This window comes from Hoplias malabaricus, chromosome 4, assembly GCF_029633855.1.
Source record: "Hoplias malabaricus isolate fHopMal1 chromosome 4, fHopMal1.hap1, whole genome shotgun sequence".
Classification (NCBI taxonomy): Eukaryota; Metazoa; Chordata; class Actinopteri; order Characiformes; family Erythrinidae; genus Hoplias; species Hoplias malabaricus.
The window spans coordinates 4,498,326-4,518,400 of record NC_089803.1 but is presented as its reverse complement, the minus strand read 5'-3'; the positions used below and the strand labels follow the sequence as shown (position 1 = coordinate 4,518,400).

General features: G+C 40.4%; 1 pseudogene and 3 gene segments (V, D, J or C); 3 read left to right on the top strand and 1 right to left on the bottom strand.

The window, feature by feature from the left end:
- The window catches only part of LOC136693909 (Ig kappa chain V-III region MOPC 321-like), a 29,382-nt gene extending 26,440 nt beyond the window's left edge, over window positions 1-2,942 (top strand). The window contains 1 exon segment of the V gene segment in view: window positions 2,612-2,942. Within this exon segment, the coding sequence occupies window positions 2,612-2,625 (14 nt within the window).
- LOC136695761 (U2 spliceosomal RNA) lies at window positions 1,829-1,998 on the bottom strand (annotated as a pseudogene).
- Window positions 2,943-7,127: 4,185 nt separating the features above from the next.
- Window positions 7,128-7,688, top strand: LOC136694105 (immunoglobulin kappa variable 3-20-like). The segment is given in 2 exon segments: window positions 7,128-7,176; window positions 7,354-7,688. Coding segments are annotated over 2 exon segments (384 nt in total).
- An 8,700-nt stretch (window positions 7,689-16,388) lies between these two features.
- The window catches only part of LOC136693904 (Ig kappa chain V-III region MOPC 63-like), a 226,150-nt gene continuing 222,463 nt past the window's right edge, over window positions 16,389-20,075 (top strand). Inside the window, 2 exon segments of the V gene segment in view lie at window positions 16,389-16,437; window positions 16,805-17,107. Coding sequence covers window positions 16,389-16,437; window positions 16,805-17,107 — 352 coding nt within the window.

The following is a 20,075-nucleotide window of genomic DNA, read 5'->3' as shown; positions in this document are numbered from 1 at the left end:
CCAACCTGCTACAAAACCACAACCATCATCCCCCCCCCCCCCCCCCCCCAAGAACCCCCATCCCCCCACCCCACCTGCCTGAATGACTACAGGCCAGTGGCACTCACTCTGATCATTATGAAGTGCTTTAAGAGGGTGGTGCTGACCCACATCCAGCGCAGTATACTGGATACACTGGACCCCCTGCAGTGCTTACCGTGCATCGCTGCTGCCCTCCACATAGTATGTGGCTACCTTGGTTCTACATAAATTCATATAAAACAAAAATGACTTTAAACACATGTAAATCAGTTCCACCTATTTTGATTGTCAAAACGGGATTAATTTCAAACAGTCGTGCACATATGTAACTTCTAATTGTTTTAAACCAATGGGAATTAAGGTTTTTGATTGTTTTGTTTAACAATCTTTCAAAATGTGTGAGAGAACAGTTTTAATCAAGTTTGAGTCTGTGTGTCTCTCTGCATTTTGCAGAGATTCTCCTCTTGACCCTGGGACCTTGGATCTTGCTTGGTGTGTCTCTGAAGTGAGCTAAAGTTTGGGTATATCAAATCACATCTTCAGAAAGTCACAATTTCTTATTAGAAATTAATACACATTCATCATATCCACTACACAGCAGCACAAGGAGACCACTAGCAGCCCACAGTCAGGCACCGGAGCACAGCGAAACCACGGGGACCAGGCTGAAGCAGCACGGTGCACTCACAAACAACAAAAAAGTAGTATTGGATCACATTGAACCTGACTTTTTAAAATCAGATTTGTGCTACTTTCATATGTGGTATTGAGATATGATCCATATATGATCTGTGGCAACGTGACTCTGTCTGAATGGCCAGATCAGAATTCATGTGACTTTTACATCACTCCGGACACTGGGAATGATCCAGACAATGGTCCAAAGCATTTTTCGTTTTGTTCTGAGGTGTTTAGGACGTGGAGATGGCCAAGTAAAAACATTTTTCTTTGTAAAAAATATTGGGAAATTAAAAACATGTGAAACTCCTTAATCCAGGTTCCTGTCTGAAATAAAACTCATGGAAATTTGTACAAATGCTTCTCTTTATAAAACATACAGGATAAGAGCTTATTTTTAGTCGTTCTATATCAGTTTTATATTGTTATTGTCAGGATGAAGCTGTATAAATGTGGATCATGGAGATATTACTCATTATGTCAGCACTCTCTGCTTCTCTTTGGATACCCCGTGTTCATGAGAGACCTGGGAAATTTGTGCTTAGAGTGAAAGAAACATCCGTTTATGTTTTAATATTCTCTACAGTCTTTAATTAATACTGTTTTTAACATAGAGCTCATATGGAATAAAGAAAAGAGAGGTTTGTGATACAGTGCTGCACAGTCCAGTCCCATTCCTTCATTTAAAAGACTAAAGTGCTTTGTATGAAACAGATGGATATTTCCTTGTGTTCAGCACCTGAAGCATCGTGCTTTGTGCATGTGAGTCACTGTAGGTGCGTGAACTGTTCAGACTGATACCAGATATAGGTGACATTATATAGACAGTGTGAACAGCAGAACAAAAAATCAGATTTGGGCCACTTTTACCTGCTGTGTGAACGTAGCCTATATGTCATTGTACAAGATACAATTACATTTGTATTTGGTATTTAACCCATATTGTGAACACACACACACACACATTACTACACTATTGGGAATTGAGCAAACACACACCTGCAGCAGCAGGCAGCTGTACCCAAAAACTGGGGAGCAGTGGAGTGTAAGTTATAACTCTGTCCCACTGACCCCAATTCTGCTGATGATCTCTTCTCTAACATTAGACCCTGGCTGCCCACCTGAGAAGGAGGTGTACTGTTCCAACAGGTTCTGCAATACCGTGTATCAGTCTGGAGGGGAGGGAATAAGCCTCTTGTCCATCTCCCTGCTCTAAAAATCTATTTAAAATCATATCGAGGAGCTGTGAGATAAAAACAGATACTAAACTTGATCTTAGACAAAAGACTGAACAGTAATGTACCTCACACTGAAATGTATCTGGTGCCCCTTGGAAAGTATGAATCTACCACTTAATCAGAGAGCCATTCTGTGATCATGCCTCTGTCCTGCTCAACCCCCTCACCACATCCAGTCTTCCCCAGACATGTCCTTTTACTGTGAGAGTTAATGGAAGAGTAATGTTAGAGAAAGTGTAAGGTGTGTGATATTTCAAATGTAGTGTTAATGTCAGTGTTACTCCAGTGTTGGTCTTAGTGTACTGTGAGGAATAGTCCAATGTTAGTGTTAGTCCAGCAGGGGGCAGGAACTTTAATCACTGTAGCATTTTCACTGGCCCTTCGTTCTGTTTCACTGAGAAAAATAGACATCAGTCTAAATTCATTGAGCTTAAACACCACGTGTTTCAATTACCTTCACAACTCCTGACAGCAGCTCTACCTCTTACTAAGACTCTGTGTCTGTTTACTTTAAACTGAACTTTCTTAAACTGGACACTGGTTCAAATACAGGAGTCTTCATCCTTCAGTGTCTAATTATTTCTACCCTCTCTGAACCAATCTTGGACAGTGTTACACAGAGGACTACACATTTAATATTCTTTTTCCTTCTCTCCCTTTCCTTTGCTCTACAGGTGTGCTGTATTAGTCAAGTTAATCTGCTGATTGAGGAGATGGGTGCAGTTAGCCAATCAGAGTTGCCCTGGCTGAGGAAGGGGTGGGGTTTCTGGAACAAAGACCTACCAGAGAAACCTCAGGCAGCTGACTTCTGATTCTTGATTCTGTGAGACATGCTGAAGGAGCACAGCTCATTGTTTGGTTGGGGTGTTTTGTAGTGTTTAGTGATGGCAAACCACAGCTTTCTGAAGCTTTCCTCCTGTGTCGAAAAATGGTTCATTACTCAAAGCTTCATGACAAAGTACACATTAGTGCCATTGGTGGCCAAACCTCAAAGTCCTTTGTGTATCTGGTGAACATCCGTTTTACTGTGTTTGAGTGCATTACAACCATGGTATTTGTTGTTTAAATGAAATAAACCAATAAAACTAAATTGTTGTGTGCGTCTTCTGTATCGATATCTCATTTCTGATTTGAGCACACATCCAGGGTTTGGCAGAAAAGGTTGATGGATGAAAAAGGTAATCTGTTGCAATGCATAAAACAGTAATATATTAAAAATACATTTAGAATAAACTAATAACACTTCTTGACAAGGCACTTCTGAAAAACTATGCTTTTGTAATTACATTCACACTGTTGCAGGTTGGTATTTGTAGTCCCATGGTTGTGTACCGAAATGAAGCTTTGGACGTCATTGGTCACATGATCATTGCAGAATGAATCAAGCCCATACACAGTGATTCGAAGCAATTGGTGTGTTTTTTTGACACATGACTCAAAGCTTTAGATTCAAGGGTGCAATGACTAGTAGTGTGTGGTTTGGTTGTTTTTTCTTCTTCTGTTTCTCTTCAGTGTCCTTATTTATTTCTTTACTCTGCTTTTGTTTAATGATTAATAAGTATAAAGTACGTAATGTACAGACTCACTGTGAGCTATCTCCGCCATTTCTGTTTTCAAGCACTGTGTGGACGTGGACATTTAGGGTGCACCTATACGTCCAGTTAGTTAGACTACTATGTTTACATATTTACATTTACATTTATGCATTTGGCAGACACTTTTATCCAAAGCGACTTACAAAAGAGGATCTAACATTCGAGCTACAGCACAAATTATACAAAATACCTTACATTAAGTGCAATATTCCAGGAAGTAATACTTGCATTAAAGAAAGACATTCAGTGCAAAAGATACTCTCGGAAGAGCTGGGTTTTCAAGGATTTCTTGAATGCAGAGAGGGTTTCTGTTGCTCTGATAGTGCTTGGAAGCTCGTTCCACCAGCGTGGTACCAGATATGAGAATAGCCTCGACTGACCTGTACGGGGGGTTGGTCGTGATAGTTGGCAGTCCTTTGAGGAACGGAGAGGGCGGGCGCTAACGTATGGTTTTAAGAGTCTATTGAGGAAGATGGGAGCGGAACCAGTGAATACTCTGAAGGCCATCATTAGTGATTTAAATTTGACAAACGAGGTAAGGGGTGATTACCAACCAATATAATTTTGGTTCAGGTTTAGTTATCACTTGCCAGGCAGGTTAGCTGTGTTGTTGTTTACACCCTGGTGGGTTTCCCTCTGAGAGTGGTCTTTAACTTTTATGTAGTTAAAATATTTTTATCTCATTTTACACTTCTTGTATTATAAACTTGGTCTTAATTGTGTAGCTGTGGAATAAACAGGCCTTAGTTGCATCATTGTGTTGTGTTTTTTGCCTCCATTTCTACCAGTGTCACTCATCGTCTTACCTATTGTAAGACGACCTTATCTATCGACACCTATCTGAGAAGGTCATAACAGACAGGTGTCAGATCTCTTACCATCTCTTAATATTTACTCTTTAACTGTCACCCAAAACTCTGTTACATTTAATCTTGGATACTTAAAGCTTTTCATTTTCAGGAAAACTGCTGTAACACAGATCATCACCTGCTGAACAATTAATTAACAAATGAAACACTAGGACTATGACACTGTGACAGTTCTCATCAGCACTAAGGAACTGAAACAAGCTCCAAACAACTGAACTCAACACAGCATTTTACACACACCAGTAAAGAGAGAGAGAGAGAGAGAGAGAGAGAAAGAGAGCAGTGAGGTGAAACTCAGATTTACATGAACAGTCCTGAGTTGTCCTCTTTCTCCCAGAATAGAGCAGCACCTTCACCAGATGTTCAGCTTCATTTAGTCAACTTGTCCGACTTGAGGTTCTCAGACCTGTCCGACTCAACACTTCTCCAACATGTCCGACTCTATGGTCCTCCACCGTGTCTGACAATGTCTTTTTATGGACTAATATACAGGGATTGGACAATGGAAGTGAAACACCTGGTTTTAGACCACAATCATTTATTAGTATGGTGTAGGGCCTCCTTTTGCAGCCAATACAGCGTCAATTTGTCTTGGGAATGACATATACAAGTCCTGCACAGTGGTCAGAGGGATTAGGATAGTGGCCAGGTCACTACGTGATGCTGGTGGAGGGAAACGTTTCCTGACTCGCTCCTCCAAAACACCCCAAAGTGGCTCAATAATATTTAGATCTGGTGACTGTGCAGGCCATGGGAGATGTTCAACTTCACTTTCATGTTCATCAAACCAATCTTTCACCAGTCTTGCTGTGTGTATTGGTGCATTGTCGTCCTGATACACGGCACCACCTTCAGGATACAGTGCTTGAACAATTGGATGCACATGATCCTCCATAATGGTTTGGTAGTCCTTGGCAGTGATGTGCCCATCTAGCACAAGTATTGGGACAAGGGAATGGCATGATATGGCAGCCCAAACCATCACTGATCCACCCCCATGCTTCACTCTGGGCATGCAACAGTCTGGTGGTACGCTTCTTTGGGGCTTCTCCACACCGTAACTCTCCCGGATGTGGGGAAATCAGTAAAGGTGGACTCATCAGAGAACAATACATGTTTCACATCGTATACAGCCCAAGATTTGCGCTCCTTGCACCATTGAAACCGACGTTTGGCATTGGCATGAGTGACCAAAGGTTTGGCTACAGCAGCCCGGCCGTGTGTATTGACCCTGTGGAGCTCCCGATGGACAGTTCTGGTGGAAACAGGAGAGTTGAGGTGCACATTTTTCGGCAGCCATGGTTTTATGTTTTATGTTTTTGGATACAATCTGGGTTAGCACCCGAACATCCCTTTCAGACAGCTTCCTCTTGCGTCCACAGTGAATCCTGTTGGATGTGTTTCGTCCTTCTTGGTGGTATGCTGACATTACCCTGGATACCGTGGCTCTAGAAACATCACAAAGACTTGCTGTCTTGGTCACAGATGCGCCAGCAAGACGTGCACCAACAATTTGTCCTCTTTTGAACTCTGGTATCTCACCCATAATGTTGTGTGAATTGCAATATTTTGAGGAAAACTGTGCTCTTACCCTCTGCTAATTAACCCTTCACACTCTGCTCTTACTGGTGCAATGTGCAATTAATGAAGATGGGCCACCAGGCTGGTTCAATTTAGCCATGAAACCTCCCACACTAAATGACAGGTGTTTCAGTTTATTGTCCAACCCCTGTAGGTCAGGCCAGACTGGACCAGTACTGAACGTCTTGAGACGTGACTGGTCCATTCGTGGACACTGGGAGAACTTTCCTAACTCTTAATCATCAGATGAAGAGTTTTTAAAACTGTTTCAGAACTGTTTTAAAACTGTAATTAAAACATGTTAATGTCTTCATACGGAGGAATCAAACTGACCCCAAACAAGCTGCCCATCATGATCTGAATCAGTGCTGGGGATATTTCTCTCAGCACAAATCAGTGTGAATTTGAAAGGAGTTTATTACTGAATATCAATATTTATAAAATCCAGACTCTTACTGTGACACAAGAACTAATTTTAATGTTATATGTAATAAACCTGTCTGCTCATTTACATTATGTTTTATATAAATGTGACATTATTTGAATTACAAACTAAAACAATGAATCACATTCAGTTTAGAAAAATAACTCTGGTTTGTATTTGTTATTTATATTTAACTTTAAAACTCTTAAAATACAATTGTAACACAGTGTTAGTCTGAATTTACTGTATGTGGGTCTTTTTCAGTAAAAGTGATGAGAAAGATTAAATAAGTCTCATGTTTAAACAGAATAAAAGTCCCTTCATTTTCAGACTGAGTTTTGCTCCTTCACTGAATGTGTGACACAGTGCTACATTTCAGTGAAGAGTCATTGTCCATAAACCTACATCACTCATCACACTGTTAGTGATAACACTGTAAAATCTGTGTGTGAGGGGTTTACACACTTTACCCTCAAAACTTATTCATAAAACTCTAACATTTCTAAATGAAGATCTATCTCGGAACTAAACCTTGTTTTCTAAACAATCTAAACATTTCTATGTGTTTATTATGGAGGTGTTTGATGGAGGCATTTCCATAGAGAGGGTCCACTTTGCATCATGAGCCCATGCTTCAGTGCTCTGCTAGTGTTTATAGTCCTGTGAGTTTAACACTTCATGACTGAGAGCTGCTGCCCCACAAACTTCACCCACAGCAACCATGACTTTGGTCTCCATCTTCATCTGGACACTGGCTCTCTGGACGAGAGGTTTAGTTATATTTTAAAATGACATGCATGCGTGGTTAATACTACTATAAAAATGATAAAAACAAAAATTTGGTGAAACTATACTTTTTGTAGAAAACAAAATATTGCTTTAAAAAACTGTTTTATTCAATTCCTTTTTCTGAAAATTATAATGCAAGTTTTATATTTCTTTTTCAGGGTCCAGTGGACAGGTGACTGTGACTCAGACTCCTGCAGTAAAAACAGTTTCTCCAGGAGAAACACTAACCATCAACTGTAAGGTCAACACAGTACCATGGAGCTGTGCATCTCTTTATTGTTTCTACTGGTATCAGCAGAAACCTGGAGAAACTCCTAAACTCCTGATCTACCACACTGACAGTAGACCTTCAGGTATTTCAGATCGTTTCAGTGGCAGTGGATCTGGATCTGACTTCACTCTGACCATCAGTAACGTCCAGACTGAAGATGCAGGAGATTATTACTGTCAGAGTATAAATACTGTCAGTGGTAGCGGGGTGTTCACACAGTGAAATAGAGTCGTACAAAAACCTCCCTCAGTCAGAGACTACACTGCTGCAGCTGCACCCTACTGCAGGTGCTGAAGGGGAGGATGATACACACAATAACACACTCTGTGGAGGAGAGACACACACCTCACTAACACACACCTCCACACACAATAACACACTCTGTGGAGGAGCGACACACACCTCACTAACACACACCTCCACACACAATAACACACTCTGTGAAGGAGAGACACACACCTCACTAACACACATCTCCACACACAATAACACACTCTGTGGAGGAGAGACACACACCTCACTAACACACACCTCCACACACAATAACACACAATAACACACACCTGTCTGAAATATGTTCCTGCAGCCATGTCTCAGTGAAACACATAGTGCTGTATTCCCAGTATTCCCACTGAGTCCTTATCAGTACTCTGAGCTTGTCCATCTTATTCACCAGTGACCTCACATTCCCCATTACAACCAATTGAAGGTAGGGTTTATCCTTTCTCCTTCTAGCTCTCTATATTACACCAGCCCAACATCCCAGACATGTCCTCTTCAAACCATCAGGGATTTGGGGTCTCACTCTGGGCACTAGTGCAGCACCATCTCAGCCAAAGACATGGTGCCCCTTTGCTGCAGTAATAACCCTCCTACTACTCAAACACAAACACTACTCCAACTCCTTACAAAGTGTTGATGGAGAACAGTTACCCTGCTCAAAAGAACAAAGCTAGGGAGGTGGGTGCTGTATTTTTTCACCACATTTGGCATTGACCATGGTGAACTTAAACTCATGTGCAGCTGCTCCAGTGCATCACATTCCATTTATTGATATTCACAGAGATGCACCAGGTATCTCGTTATAAGAAATCTACAGACGTTTGAGAGTATAGTGTAGACCACTCATACTACACAACAAAAGGGGGTCTCTTCTCTCTGGACCTGTGTGAGACTGTTCCTGAGGAAGGACACATTGATAGTGCTACAGTGAGGACCCTGTTACTTTACCAGGGCATGTAACGGGTAGTTTACATTAACATATTAAACTCATGGACAATGTGATATAACAAATCTGCTCTGAAACCTGTTTATACCTGTTTCTGTCAAAAACACATTTACATGATAGTTACTGTTAAAGCTCAGTGTGGTTTATACAGCTGCTCTGTATAACTCACAGCATTCTCAACATTCAAGTACCTCTGTGCAGTTCTGAAAGGGACACCACATATATTACTAGTAACTGTCTAGATATTACCAGTAACCGAAGAACAGTGATAATTTTATCGATTAATTTACAGAGATGCTGTCTTTTATTTCTACTGACTTTGACCATTTGGTCACACACTAGATGTCGTTATCTCAAAGAGACTCAACATATCGGACACTGTGAAGGATGCCACACTGTCAGAGTTTTAATTTAAAAATTGTCAGTGTTATGGATGAGATTGCACCAGTTAAAGTGAAGGCTTTGTCTTGCAAACAGAAAACACCATGGAGAAATGCTTCTGTTGTTCAAATTCAAAAGAGGGAATGTCACCAGGCAGAACACAGATGGCGTAAAACAAGTCTTCATATTCACAAAGAAATCTACGAAGATAGGCTATGTGAATACAACACGATAATATGCAAAACACAACAATCCTACTTCTCTAGCATCATCAACAGCAACATTAACAACAGCAAAATCCTCTTCACCGTGGTCCACAGACTTACTAACTCACCCACACCAATGGCCCCTGAATTAGTATCAACTCAGTGATGTAATGAGCATTCTTTTTTAACACTAAAAACCAGAATATCAGACAAGTGATTAGTACATCTATATCCAACAATGAGTTGTAAAATAGTTTTCAGGCAAATCACTAGTTTCTTGTCCGTAAACAGAAGCCTAGACAAATTCCAGTCCAGGTTCCGGTCTAATCACAGCACTGAGACTGCTCTAATCAAGGTAATTAACCACATACACTTAAATACAGAGGCTTCAAAGGAACTCTTCTATTACTTAATGACCTTGGTGCTGCCTTTGATACCATTGACCATAAGATTCTTATAGATAGACTCGCAAACAGGGTTGGACTCTCAGGAACAGTCCTGGAGTGGTTCGTTTCTTACCTGGAAGGCAGGAACTGCTTTGTAGAAATAGAAAATAATATTTCAGAGAACAGCTATCCAAATGATACTCAGATTTACATGGCCCTGTCACCAAACGACTCTGTTCCAGTTGACTCATTAAACAAGTGCCTTGAACACATCACTAACTGGATGGGACATAAAGTTCTGCAGCTGAATAAAGATAAAACTGAGATTATACTATTTGGAAACAGCAATGAGAGACAAAGATTGGCTCTGTATCTGGACTCGAGGGTCCTCAAATCTAAAGAACTGTCTCACAACCTTGGTTTATTAATGGATTCATATCTCAGTTTTAGTCTCATATTAAAGTGGTTACTAGATCAGCACATTTCCATCTTAAAAACATCAGTAAGATTAGAGATTTTCTGACTAAACCAGACCTGGAGAAACTTATCCATACCTTTATTTCTCACTAGGAGCAAAATAAGAGATCACATCATCCCCATTCTCAAATCATTACACTGGACAACAGTCTGTTACAGAATAGACTTTAAGGTGAGATATGAGCCGAGCAGAGCTCTCAGATCTTTAGGAACTAGTCAGATAGTCCAGCCTCAGGTGAAATCTAAACATAGAGAAGCAGTGTTTAGCTCCGGCACTGCTCTTAATTAGGACCAGCTGACTGAGAATATTAGAAGACCACCGACTTTAGACACTTTTAAATCAAGACTTAAACCATTCCTGTTTGAGCTCAGTTTGAAATACTCTGCACTTTTATTCAGTAATGGCAGTTTAGTTCTTTTCTTTCATTGTATAATTTTAAATTGTTTAAATCATTTTTACCATGTCTTCTTTTACTCTTTTAATGTATTTCCTTTTATTACAATATTTTAATTGTTTTATTTGACTTTTATGATTTTTATTCTTTCTTTTAATAAAACGTTTTTTTTTTTCTGTAAAGCACTTTGAATTGCTTTTGCATGAAACTGCTCTATAAATAAACTCACCTTGCCTTGCCTAGATCCATTCAGTAGTAAGTGTATTACAAGGGCCTAAGGATATGTGACAGTCAATTTATTCTTCAGAAATGTTACACACCACTTTCCCTTAACAATGATATCTGTGGTCTATGGTCTCTAAACATATGTTAGTCTGTTCATGAGAAAGGACCCTATCCTTGTGCTACAGTGAGTACGCTGACACTTGACCTAGGCATAGAACAGGAAGTCTGAACTAAAAAATTAAATCATGAACAGTGTGATTTTACAAACTGTTATTGCCATGAGTTGTTTTATGTTAATGCAGTTTAGTCAAACACTGCTCAGAGCACAGTCAATGAAGTTGGAGAAGGTCAGAATGGAGATACAAGACACTACACCAGGGGTGGGCCATTAATTTTCCCAATGGGCCACATGAGAAACTCTGACTGTTGTGAAGGTCTGGACCAATATGTCAAACTAAACTTGGCTTAATATTAATTTGATGTATTTACAAAAACTAGTAAATTGTATGCTTATGATAAGCTGTTACTGATTAGAGTAGATGAATTAGTCAATGAAAATATGAGAGGCATCATGAAAATTGCAACATCAAATACACGTTCAAGAAAAACTGAAGAAAATGTACGTTTTGCATTAAATGAACTCTATACAATGTTCTATTGCCATTTTGTTTGTGGTCTTACTAACTAGTTTGCTGTTTTTCAGTTCATTTTCTCTATTTAAATGAGAAATATCTAGTCTGCTTTAGGCTTGAACAAGTGCAGTGAAGACTGGTTTAGTTCTGAGATGGATATGTGAAGGACAGCTGATAGGTGATGGTCAGTAGAGAGGATCTGTATCTGAATTTGTTAAACTTCATCACTGAGAATGTTTGTTCACATATGTAGGTAGATCCAAAGAGAACCAGCATCTTCTGAGGATGCCTCCTTATGTGTGGAATCTTCTCCTCTTTGAGAGTAGAATAAAAATCCAGGAGTGATACTGACTTGAACTGCTCTGCCAGTAGTGTGTTAGACAGTTGATGAGTTCAAGCTGATCAACACTGTGTGCATTATCCACACGGCAAGTGAAATGAAAAGAAATCATATACGTTTCACTCTTAGGTGTTTTGAAGATTTCAAATCGCCATGAAAACTCATCATGCAGTGCCCTTAACATGGATACATTCCTGCAGAGGTGATCAGTTAATGGTGTGGCTTCTTCAGTGTTGGCATGTTGGTGAGATGTTACCCTCCAACTGGCTGGAAAGAAACTGCATCTTTCTTACGAAGCCTTCACCAGTCGGTACACTTCATGTGCAAACAGGCCCTTGCCTTGCAATTTGGCCTTTAGTTCATTCATTAGTGCAGTCACATCAACAGCAAATGTGCCATCCAGTCTGCATCTGAGAGCTCTGGGATGTCTTTACATTTCTTGTCACAACACTCTAGAATCTCTGCTCTCAGGTCCCACACTATTTTAATCACCTTGCCCAGACAGAGCCATCTGACAGCTGTGTGGTAGCCTATGTCACCATGTTCAGTCTCATGCTCCTCCACAACTGCTTCAAACTGTCTGTGATTCAGTGCTCTTGCCCTGATGAAGTGAACTATTTTAGTTACATATCAGTGTAGTGGAGTATGGATCGAGAAATGAAGAATTCTGAGTGAGGAACTCTCCACTCTAATTTGTAACAGAATCCCACATTCTTTTGCGTATGTGTGTGCGCAGACACGTTTTAACACACACACACAAACTCACTTAAAGCCTGCATCAAAGGACGCCTGGTTACGGCCCAGATAACAAACCCAGTTGATTATGCTTTTAGGCAAAAAGGAACTTAAAACAAAGTGAGGAATAACTATGAGTAACAATCCCATTTTATGACGAGTGACGCCTAAATGGCGGGACGTTATCCCCTGACCAACTAAACAGATGGCCCCAGAATTGACCTTGCACTGAACTCCTGGAAACACATCCGCAAAAGACGAACAGCATGGATCAACAGCAACCCCAAGTGGACATTGGTGAAACTACACCTCGCCCGAGGTCGCCTAAACAATAACGAAAATTAATCAAATTCTGATAAATATGTGTACGCGATATGTATGAATGTCACTCTTCAGTGAACATCTATCAACCAATGAAGTGATGTGTATTACTGTTTTCAATCATGAAAGAAAGTTCTGTCTCTAACTAAGAAAACAAATTAATATCTTCTAACATAATTTTGTAAATGGGACGTAAGCACGACGTACCCAAAATAAAATTTTATGTAGATGTTTGATATTAATAATCCAGGACACTCATTGTGATATGTCACTAACATGTATAGGAAATTTCGGTATACACGAATTTTCTATCTTATTCTTTCTGGATCTCTCTGATTCCTGCCTTCCCCCTTTCCTCTCTCGGGAAGCCAGTCACGTGAGCCTCGGACTCCGGATCCAATCAAAGGAAGGACACCTCCCAATAAGGCGTGACCGCGCTACCTTTGAAAAGAGAATGCCCGACTCATTTCTCGCTCTCTCTTAACTTTCTATTCTGAAGCTCTTAACTTCCGCTCTTACTTCTGAACGCTCTTACGCGTTCTCTTTGCTTTACTCTCTCTCTTTAAATTTCAACCTCTCGAAGCGAGACGCTTCCTTTTCTCCACGCCGACGAACAAAGACTTTAAAGGACATCGTTCCGCTACCCAGGATAAGTCTTGAGTTAGCTAGAGCATGAAGTTTTCACTAGTAACGTCGAGTGATTTGAATACCTTCTTTTCTTTTTAATTGTGTTTATGTTTTATCGCCCCATCTAAGATTAATCTCACGAGTGATCAAAGCAGGTGAAACTTATTCATGGCCAGAATAAGATATCACCCCTTTAGATTAGTTGATAGCGGATATATTAGCGTTATAAGCCGACTTCTGAGGGCACTACTTCTGGAGAATCGAGCGACGAGGTAACTACTCTGAAGACGCCTCCCCTTTCTCAGGGGAAAGACCAGCCAGGCCCGCGGTCCCCCGTGAAAGGGAACTCCCGGCCAACGTTGCCCTGCCTAAGGCCAAGAGTGTCTGACTCACCCTGGAAGGGATCCCCTTTCAACGAGCCTACCTTCAACGACGCTGAGAGGACGAGAGGCAAAACCCGGAGCACGGAGGTCAAAACCGTGGGACCCGACGGCTCGATGAAAACGGCAAAAGAGTAAACAAGCAAATTCAATCACTCTCCAGAAGCTGGTGCCTAATTAAGCCCCTTGATAAATGTATACACCAAGTAAAACCTCAGTTAGCAATACATTAGTCATAAGTCCTAGTGCCTAGCTTATCTTTAAATTCGAATTGGCTTCCCCTCCGTTGATGCCGTGAGATTTTAAGATGTTATGCTATGCTAAGTAAATATTATTTTTCTTTTAATAAATATTTCCATTATTTGAAATCACAGTGTGTGGAGTCTGTTCATTAAAAGACTGAAGATCCTGAAGAACTCACTTAGCTTGGCTATCATTCATTCTCAAACTAATTATTAACGTTTTAATTGCTTAAGCCAATTATAAAACTTTAATTACTATCATTAGTCAAATATCAGTAATCATAAGAGTTTGAATAAGGTCAACGCTACAAACACAATATATAAATATATATAAAATATATTTATATCACGGTGTATATGCAACATCCACTACATCAGTAACATAGTTCATTTATAGCACTGAATTACACAACACCTCCTGATGTATGATGCAATGCAAAAATACCAATTCCAGTTTTGGGTTAATTTCAGTCATTTTATCTTGCATCCGCTCCAAAATTCAGACATTTTTCACTGTCATTTTTGGACAATCATCGATTGTAACACCTACCAGTCTGTCCCATTGCTGCCAGCTCCTCTGTAATATCAAAGTATTTTGTGATTCCACATACAAAGATGAGCAACTTCACCAAAGAGCCAAAGAGAAAAAGTCAAAACTGTCTGCAGCTATGGCTCCAGATTTACTGCAATTTCCTCACTCTTTCTTGCTACGGCTCACCATGACAGGGACACATTCTCTTCTTTGTTCTCAGGGCAGATTAGCAGAGCAAAGTTTACCAAACACTTTAACAAATTCCTCATCAGAGGAAGGCTTATTGATTTTTGCGAGTGGGATATCACAAAGCTGGTTTTGCTGCTTCTCTGGAGGTGTGAAGCTTGGTTAAATGTCCTTGTTGCTTTTACAGATTAGCTATAAAGCTTCCGGTGTGCTCTTCATCAGTGAAGTTCTTATATTTCTCTGCATGTTTAGTCTTGTAATGGGGAATCAAGTTGTAATCCTTAGCACCCGAACATCCCTTTCAGACAGCTTCCTCTTGCGTCCACATTTAATCCTGTTGGATGCGTCTCGTTCTTCTTGGTGGTATGCTGACATTAGCCTGGATACTGTGGCTCTTGAAACATCACAAAGACTTGCTGTCTTGGTCACAGATACGCCAGCAAGACGTGCACAAACATTTTGTCCTCTTTTGAACTCTGGTATGTCACCCATAATGTTGTGTGAATTGCAATATTTTGAGCAAAACTGTGCTCTTACCCTCTGCTAATTGAACCTTCACACTCTGCTCTTACTGGTGCAATGTACAATTAATGAAGATGGGCCACCAGGCTGCTCCAATTTAGCCATGAAACCTCCCACACCAAAATGACAGGTGTTTCAGTTTATTGTCCAACCCCTGTAGGTCAGGCCAGACTGGACCAGTACTGAACATCTTGGGACGTGACTGGTCCATTCGTGGTCACTGGGAGAACTTTCTTAACTCTTAATTTAATTACCATCAGATGAAGAGTTTTTAAAACTGTTTCAGAACAGTTTTAAAACTGTAATTAAAACATGTTAATGTCTTCATACGGAGGAATCAAACTGACCCCAAACAAGCTGCCCATCATGATCTGAATCAGTGCTGGGGATATTTCCCTCAGCACAAATCAGTGTGAATTTGAAAGGAGTTTATTACTGAATATCAATGTTTATAAAATCCAGACTCTTATTGTGACACAAGCACTAATTTTAATGTTATATGTAATAAACCTGTCTGTTCATTTACATTATGTTTTATATAAATGTGACATTATTTAAATTACAAACTAAAACAATCACATTCAGTTTAGAAAAATAACTCTGGTTTGTATTTGTTATTTATATTTAACTTTAAAACTCTTAAAATACAATTGTAACACAGTGTTAGTCTGAATTTACTGTATGTGGGTCTTTTTCAGTAAAAGTGATGAGAAAGATTAAATACGTCTCATGTTTAAACAGAATAAAAGTCCCTTCATTTTCAGACTGAGTTTTGCTCCTTCACTGAATGTGTGACACAGTGCTACATTTCAGTGAAGAGTCGTTGTCCATAAACCTACATCACTCATCACACTGTTAGTGATAACACTGTAAAATCTGTGTGTGAGGGGTTTACACACTTTACCCTCAAAACTTATTCATAAAACTCTAACATTTCTAAATGAAGATCTATCTCTGAACTAAACTTTGTTTTCTAAACAATCTAAACAGAGGGTCCACTTTGCATCATGAGCCCATGCTTCAGTGCTCTGCTAGTGTTTATAGTCCTGTGAGTTTAACACTTCATGACTGAGAGCTGCTGCCCCACAAACTTCACCCACAGCAACCATGACTTTGGTCTCCATCTTCATCTGGACACTGGCTCTCTGGACGAGAGGTGAGGCACATTAATATTATTTCAATTTAACCAGCATTTTTAATAATAATATAATATTGTATTTACTGTTACTGTTAGAGGTAATGTGATGGAATGAAATGGATATTTGTGTTTTATATAGAATTAGTAATTGTATTTAAATCTAATTGTTTGCAGATACAGTGAACATGCACATATAATTTGAGATAAATACAAGCAAAAATAAATAGTAATAATAATAATTAAACTATTCATTAATGAAAACCTTTGATTAATTTTTTTATTTGACAATAATATATTAATAATTGCATGATATTTTAAGTTTGTTCTATTTTTATTTTATATTATACAACTTAATTATACAATTTACATTTACTCTTTCCTGTAGGATCCAGTGGTCAGGTGACTGTGACTCAGACTCCAGCCATGAAAACTGTTTCTACAGGACAATCAGTCACTATCAACTGTAGAACCAGCTCTAAAGTCTATAGCACTTCTTATGGTCACCGTATGGCCTGGTATCAGCAGAAACCTGGTGAAGCTCCTAAACTCCTGATCTACTTGGCTAACACTAGACAGTCAGGTATTTCAGATCGTTTCAGTGGCAGTGGATCTGGATCTGACTTCACTCTGACCATCAGTAACATCCAAACTGAAGATGCAGGAGACTATTACTGTCTGAGTTTACACAGTGGACTAGTGTCCACACAGTGAAATAGAGTCATACAAAAACCTCCCTCAGTCAGAGACTGCACTGCTGCAGCTGCACCCTACTGCAGGTGCTGAGGGGGAGGATGATACACACAATAACACACTCTGTGGAGGAGAGACACACACCTCACTAACACACACCTCCACACACAATGACACACTCTGTGAAGGAGAGACACACACCTCCACACACAATGACACACTCTGTGGAGGAGAGACACACACCTCACTAACACACACCTCCACAAAAATAACCAGCACTTGATCTGTGCTCTGCAGCGATATCAGAGATTCTGGACTTTTACATAGTTACATTTAGGGCATGTTGCCTAAACCCACACCTCACACACTGTGATATGAAGCTGAGTTCAGCTATTTATTCTGCAGTTCTTGTTCAAACGCTCCAGTTTCACCTTCATTTTTGCAGTAGCCACAGGTGCCAAAACATTGCATTGTAATTTAAGATAAGATAACACTTTATTGATCCTGAAGGGAACTGTATTGTCACAGAACTGTAAATAGTGCACAGGAAAAGACACACAGAAGGAAAGACAAGTAAATAGGGCAGGGATATATTAGTGGGTTACAGGGGTGAAAATAGGTATGGTACCACAGTGCTATAAACCTAAATATATTAGAATTGAGGGGGGTCTATATACATTTGGGATTTGTATATGACACAAGAGCAGTCTTAGCAGGTATAGCACTAAGAAACCATAGTGATAGGATACATTACAACACAGGTGAAACATGTCTATATACATCAATGGCAATGTACAGGTCAAAAACAAGAACAGCATAATTACTATAGCACTAATGGGGTTCAGAGTCAGTGAAGTTGTCAGTAAATATATTCTTAGTACTAGGAGCCACAGAGACAAAAATGGTCAGTCCAGAGAGCAGAATAATAATGTGGACTAGCAGCAAGTCAGATAAAACGCAGTGCATCATAATGGTATAAATGACTATATGGACTGGTCATGTAACAGTATGGTGTAGTTCAGCACAGTTCAGACAGCAGGAGATCAGTTGTGTCCCTGCGGTAAGGAGAGACTCGGTGTAAATCCTTATTGCAGTGGGAACACTGGCCTTCTTACTGTCTTTTATACCAGACTCCAAACCATGGGTGGCAGTGTTGCTGCTCCCAGTCTTTGGAACACTTTGCCTCAATCTCTCCACCTCTGCTCATTACTTTCTTTAAATCTCAGCTTAAAATCTTCGTCTTCTCTTTACCCTTGTACATTTTTTTACATTATTTAAAGTGTCCTTGGGTTTGTGAAGGCTTGTTCATGACTGCAGGAGTGACACTACTGGTATTTGTTTATTTATTTATGCATTTGGCAGACGCTTTTATCCAAAGCGACTTACATAAGAGGATCTAACATACAAACTACAGCACAATTTATACAAATTACCTTACATTGAGTGCAATATGCCAGGAAGTAATAAGTGCATTGAAAAAGACTTTCAGTACAAGAGATACTCTCGGAAGAGCTGGGTCTTCAAGGATTTCTTGAATGTGGAGAGGGTTTCTGTTACTGTCTCCACCAGTGTGGTACCAGAGATGAGAATAGCCTCGACTGACCTGTACGGGGGGTTGGCCATGTTAGTAGGCGCTCCTTTGAGGAACGAAGAGGGCGGGTGCTAACATATGGTTTTAAAAGTCTATTGAGGTAGATGGGAGCAGAGCCAGTGAATACTCTGAAGGCCATCATCAGTGATTTAAATTTGATGCGAGCAGCTAAGGGTAGCCAATGCAGCTCAACTAATAGAGGCATGACATGTGCTCTTTTAGGCTGGTTGAAAACCAGGCATGCTGCAGCATTCTAGATCATCTGTAGCGGTCTCACAGCACAGGCCGGAAGACCTGTCAGAAGGCGTTGCAATAGTAAAGACGGGAGATTACTAATGTCTGAACAAGGATCTGTGTTGCATGTTGAGTTTGGTATGGCCTAATCTTCCTTATGTTGAATAGGGGGAAGCGACAGTCAAGCTACAGCAGTAACATGATCTGCAAAGGTCAGCTGGTCATCAACCATGACACCCAGGTTTCTTACAACCTTGGTGGGAGCCACTGATAGGGACTCTAGTTTGATGCTGATGTTGTGGAGAATAGCTTGCTTGGCTGGGAGGACCAGCAGTTCAGTTTTGGATACATTCAATTGGAGGTGATGTTCCTTCATTCATGTAGATATGTCAGAGAGACAGTGAGAGATTTGAGTTGCCACTGAAGTGTCACCTGGAAGAAAGGATAAATAGAGCTGTGTGTCATCTGCATAGCAGTGATAGGAGAATCCTTGTGAATGTATGATTGGGCCTAGAGAGGTGGTGTACAAGGCAAAGAGGAGGGGACCCAGCACTGAGCCTTGGGGCACACCTGTGGTGAGGTGGTGTCGCGCTGATGTTTGTCCAAGCCATGACACATTGAAGGATCGTCCAGTGAGATAAGACTCAAACCAGGAGAGTGCATTGTTCTTGAAGCCCATGTCAATAAGTTTGTTTAGTAAGATGTGATGGTTGACCATATCAAATGCTGCTGATAGGTCAAGCAGGATGAGAACTGAGGACTGACCTGTCGCTTTGGCATCTTTAAGAGCTTCCATTACTGACAGAAGCACAGTTTCCGTTGAGTGGCCGCTCTTGAAGCCGGATTGGTTAGAGTCAAGGAGGTTATGTTGGGAGAGGAATTTGTTGCCTGCTTAAAGACAGCTCTTTCAATGATTTTAGACAGGAAGGGGAGGAGAGAGGCTGGTCGGTAGTTCTCTACTATAGAAGGAGCAAGAGAAGGTTTTTTTAGTAGAGGTCTTACCTGAGCTTGCTTGAAGGTGTTTGGAAATGTTCCCGAGGTTAGTGAATAATTGATTACATGAGTGGCTGCGGACACAATGGACGGAGCTATGGTTTGCAGTAGGGTGGTAGGAATGGGCTCCAGTGGACAGGATATAGGA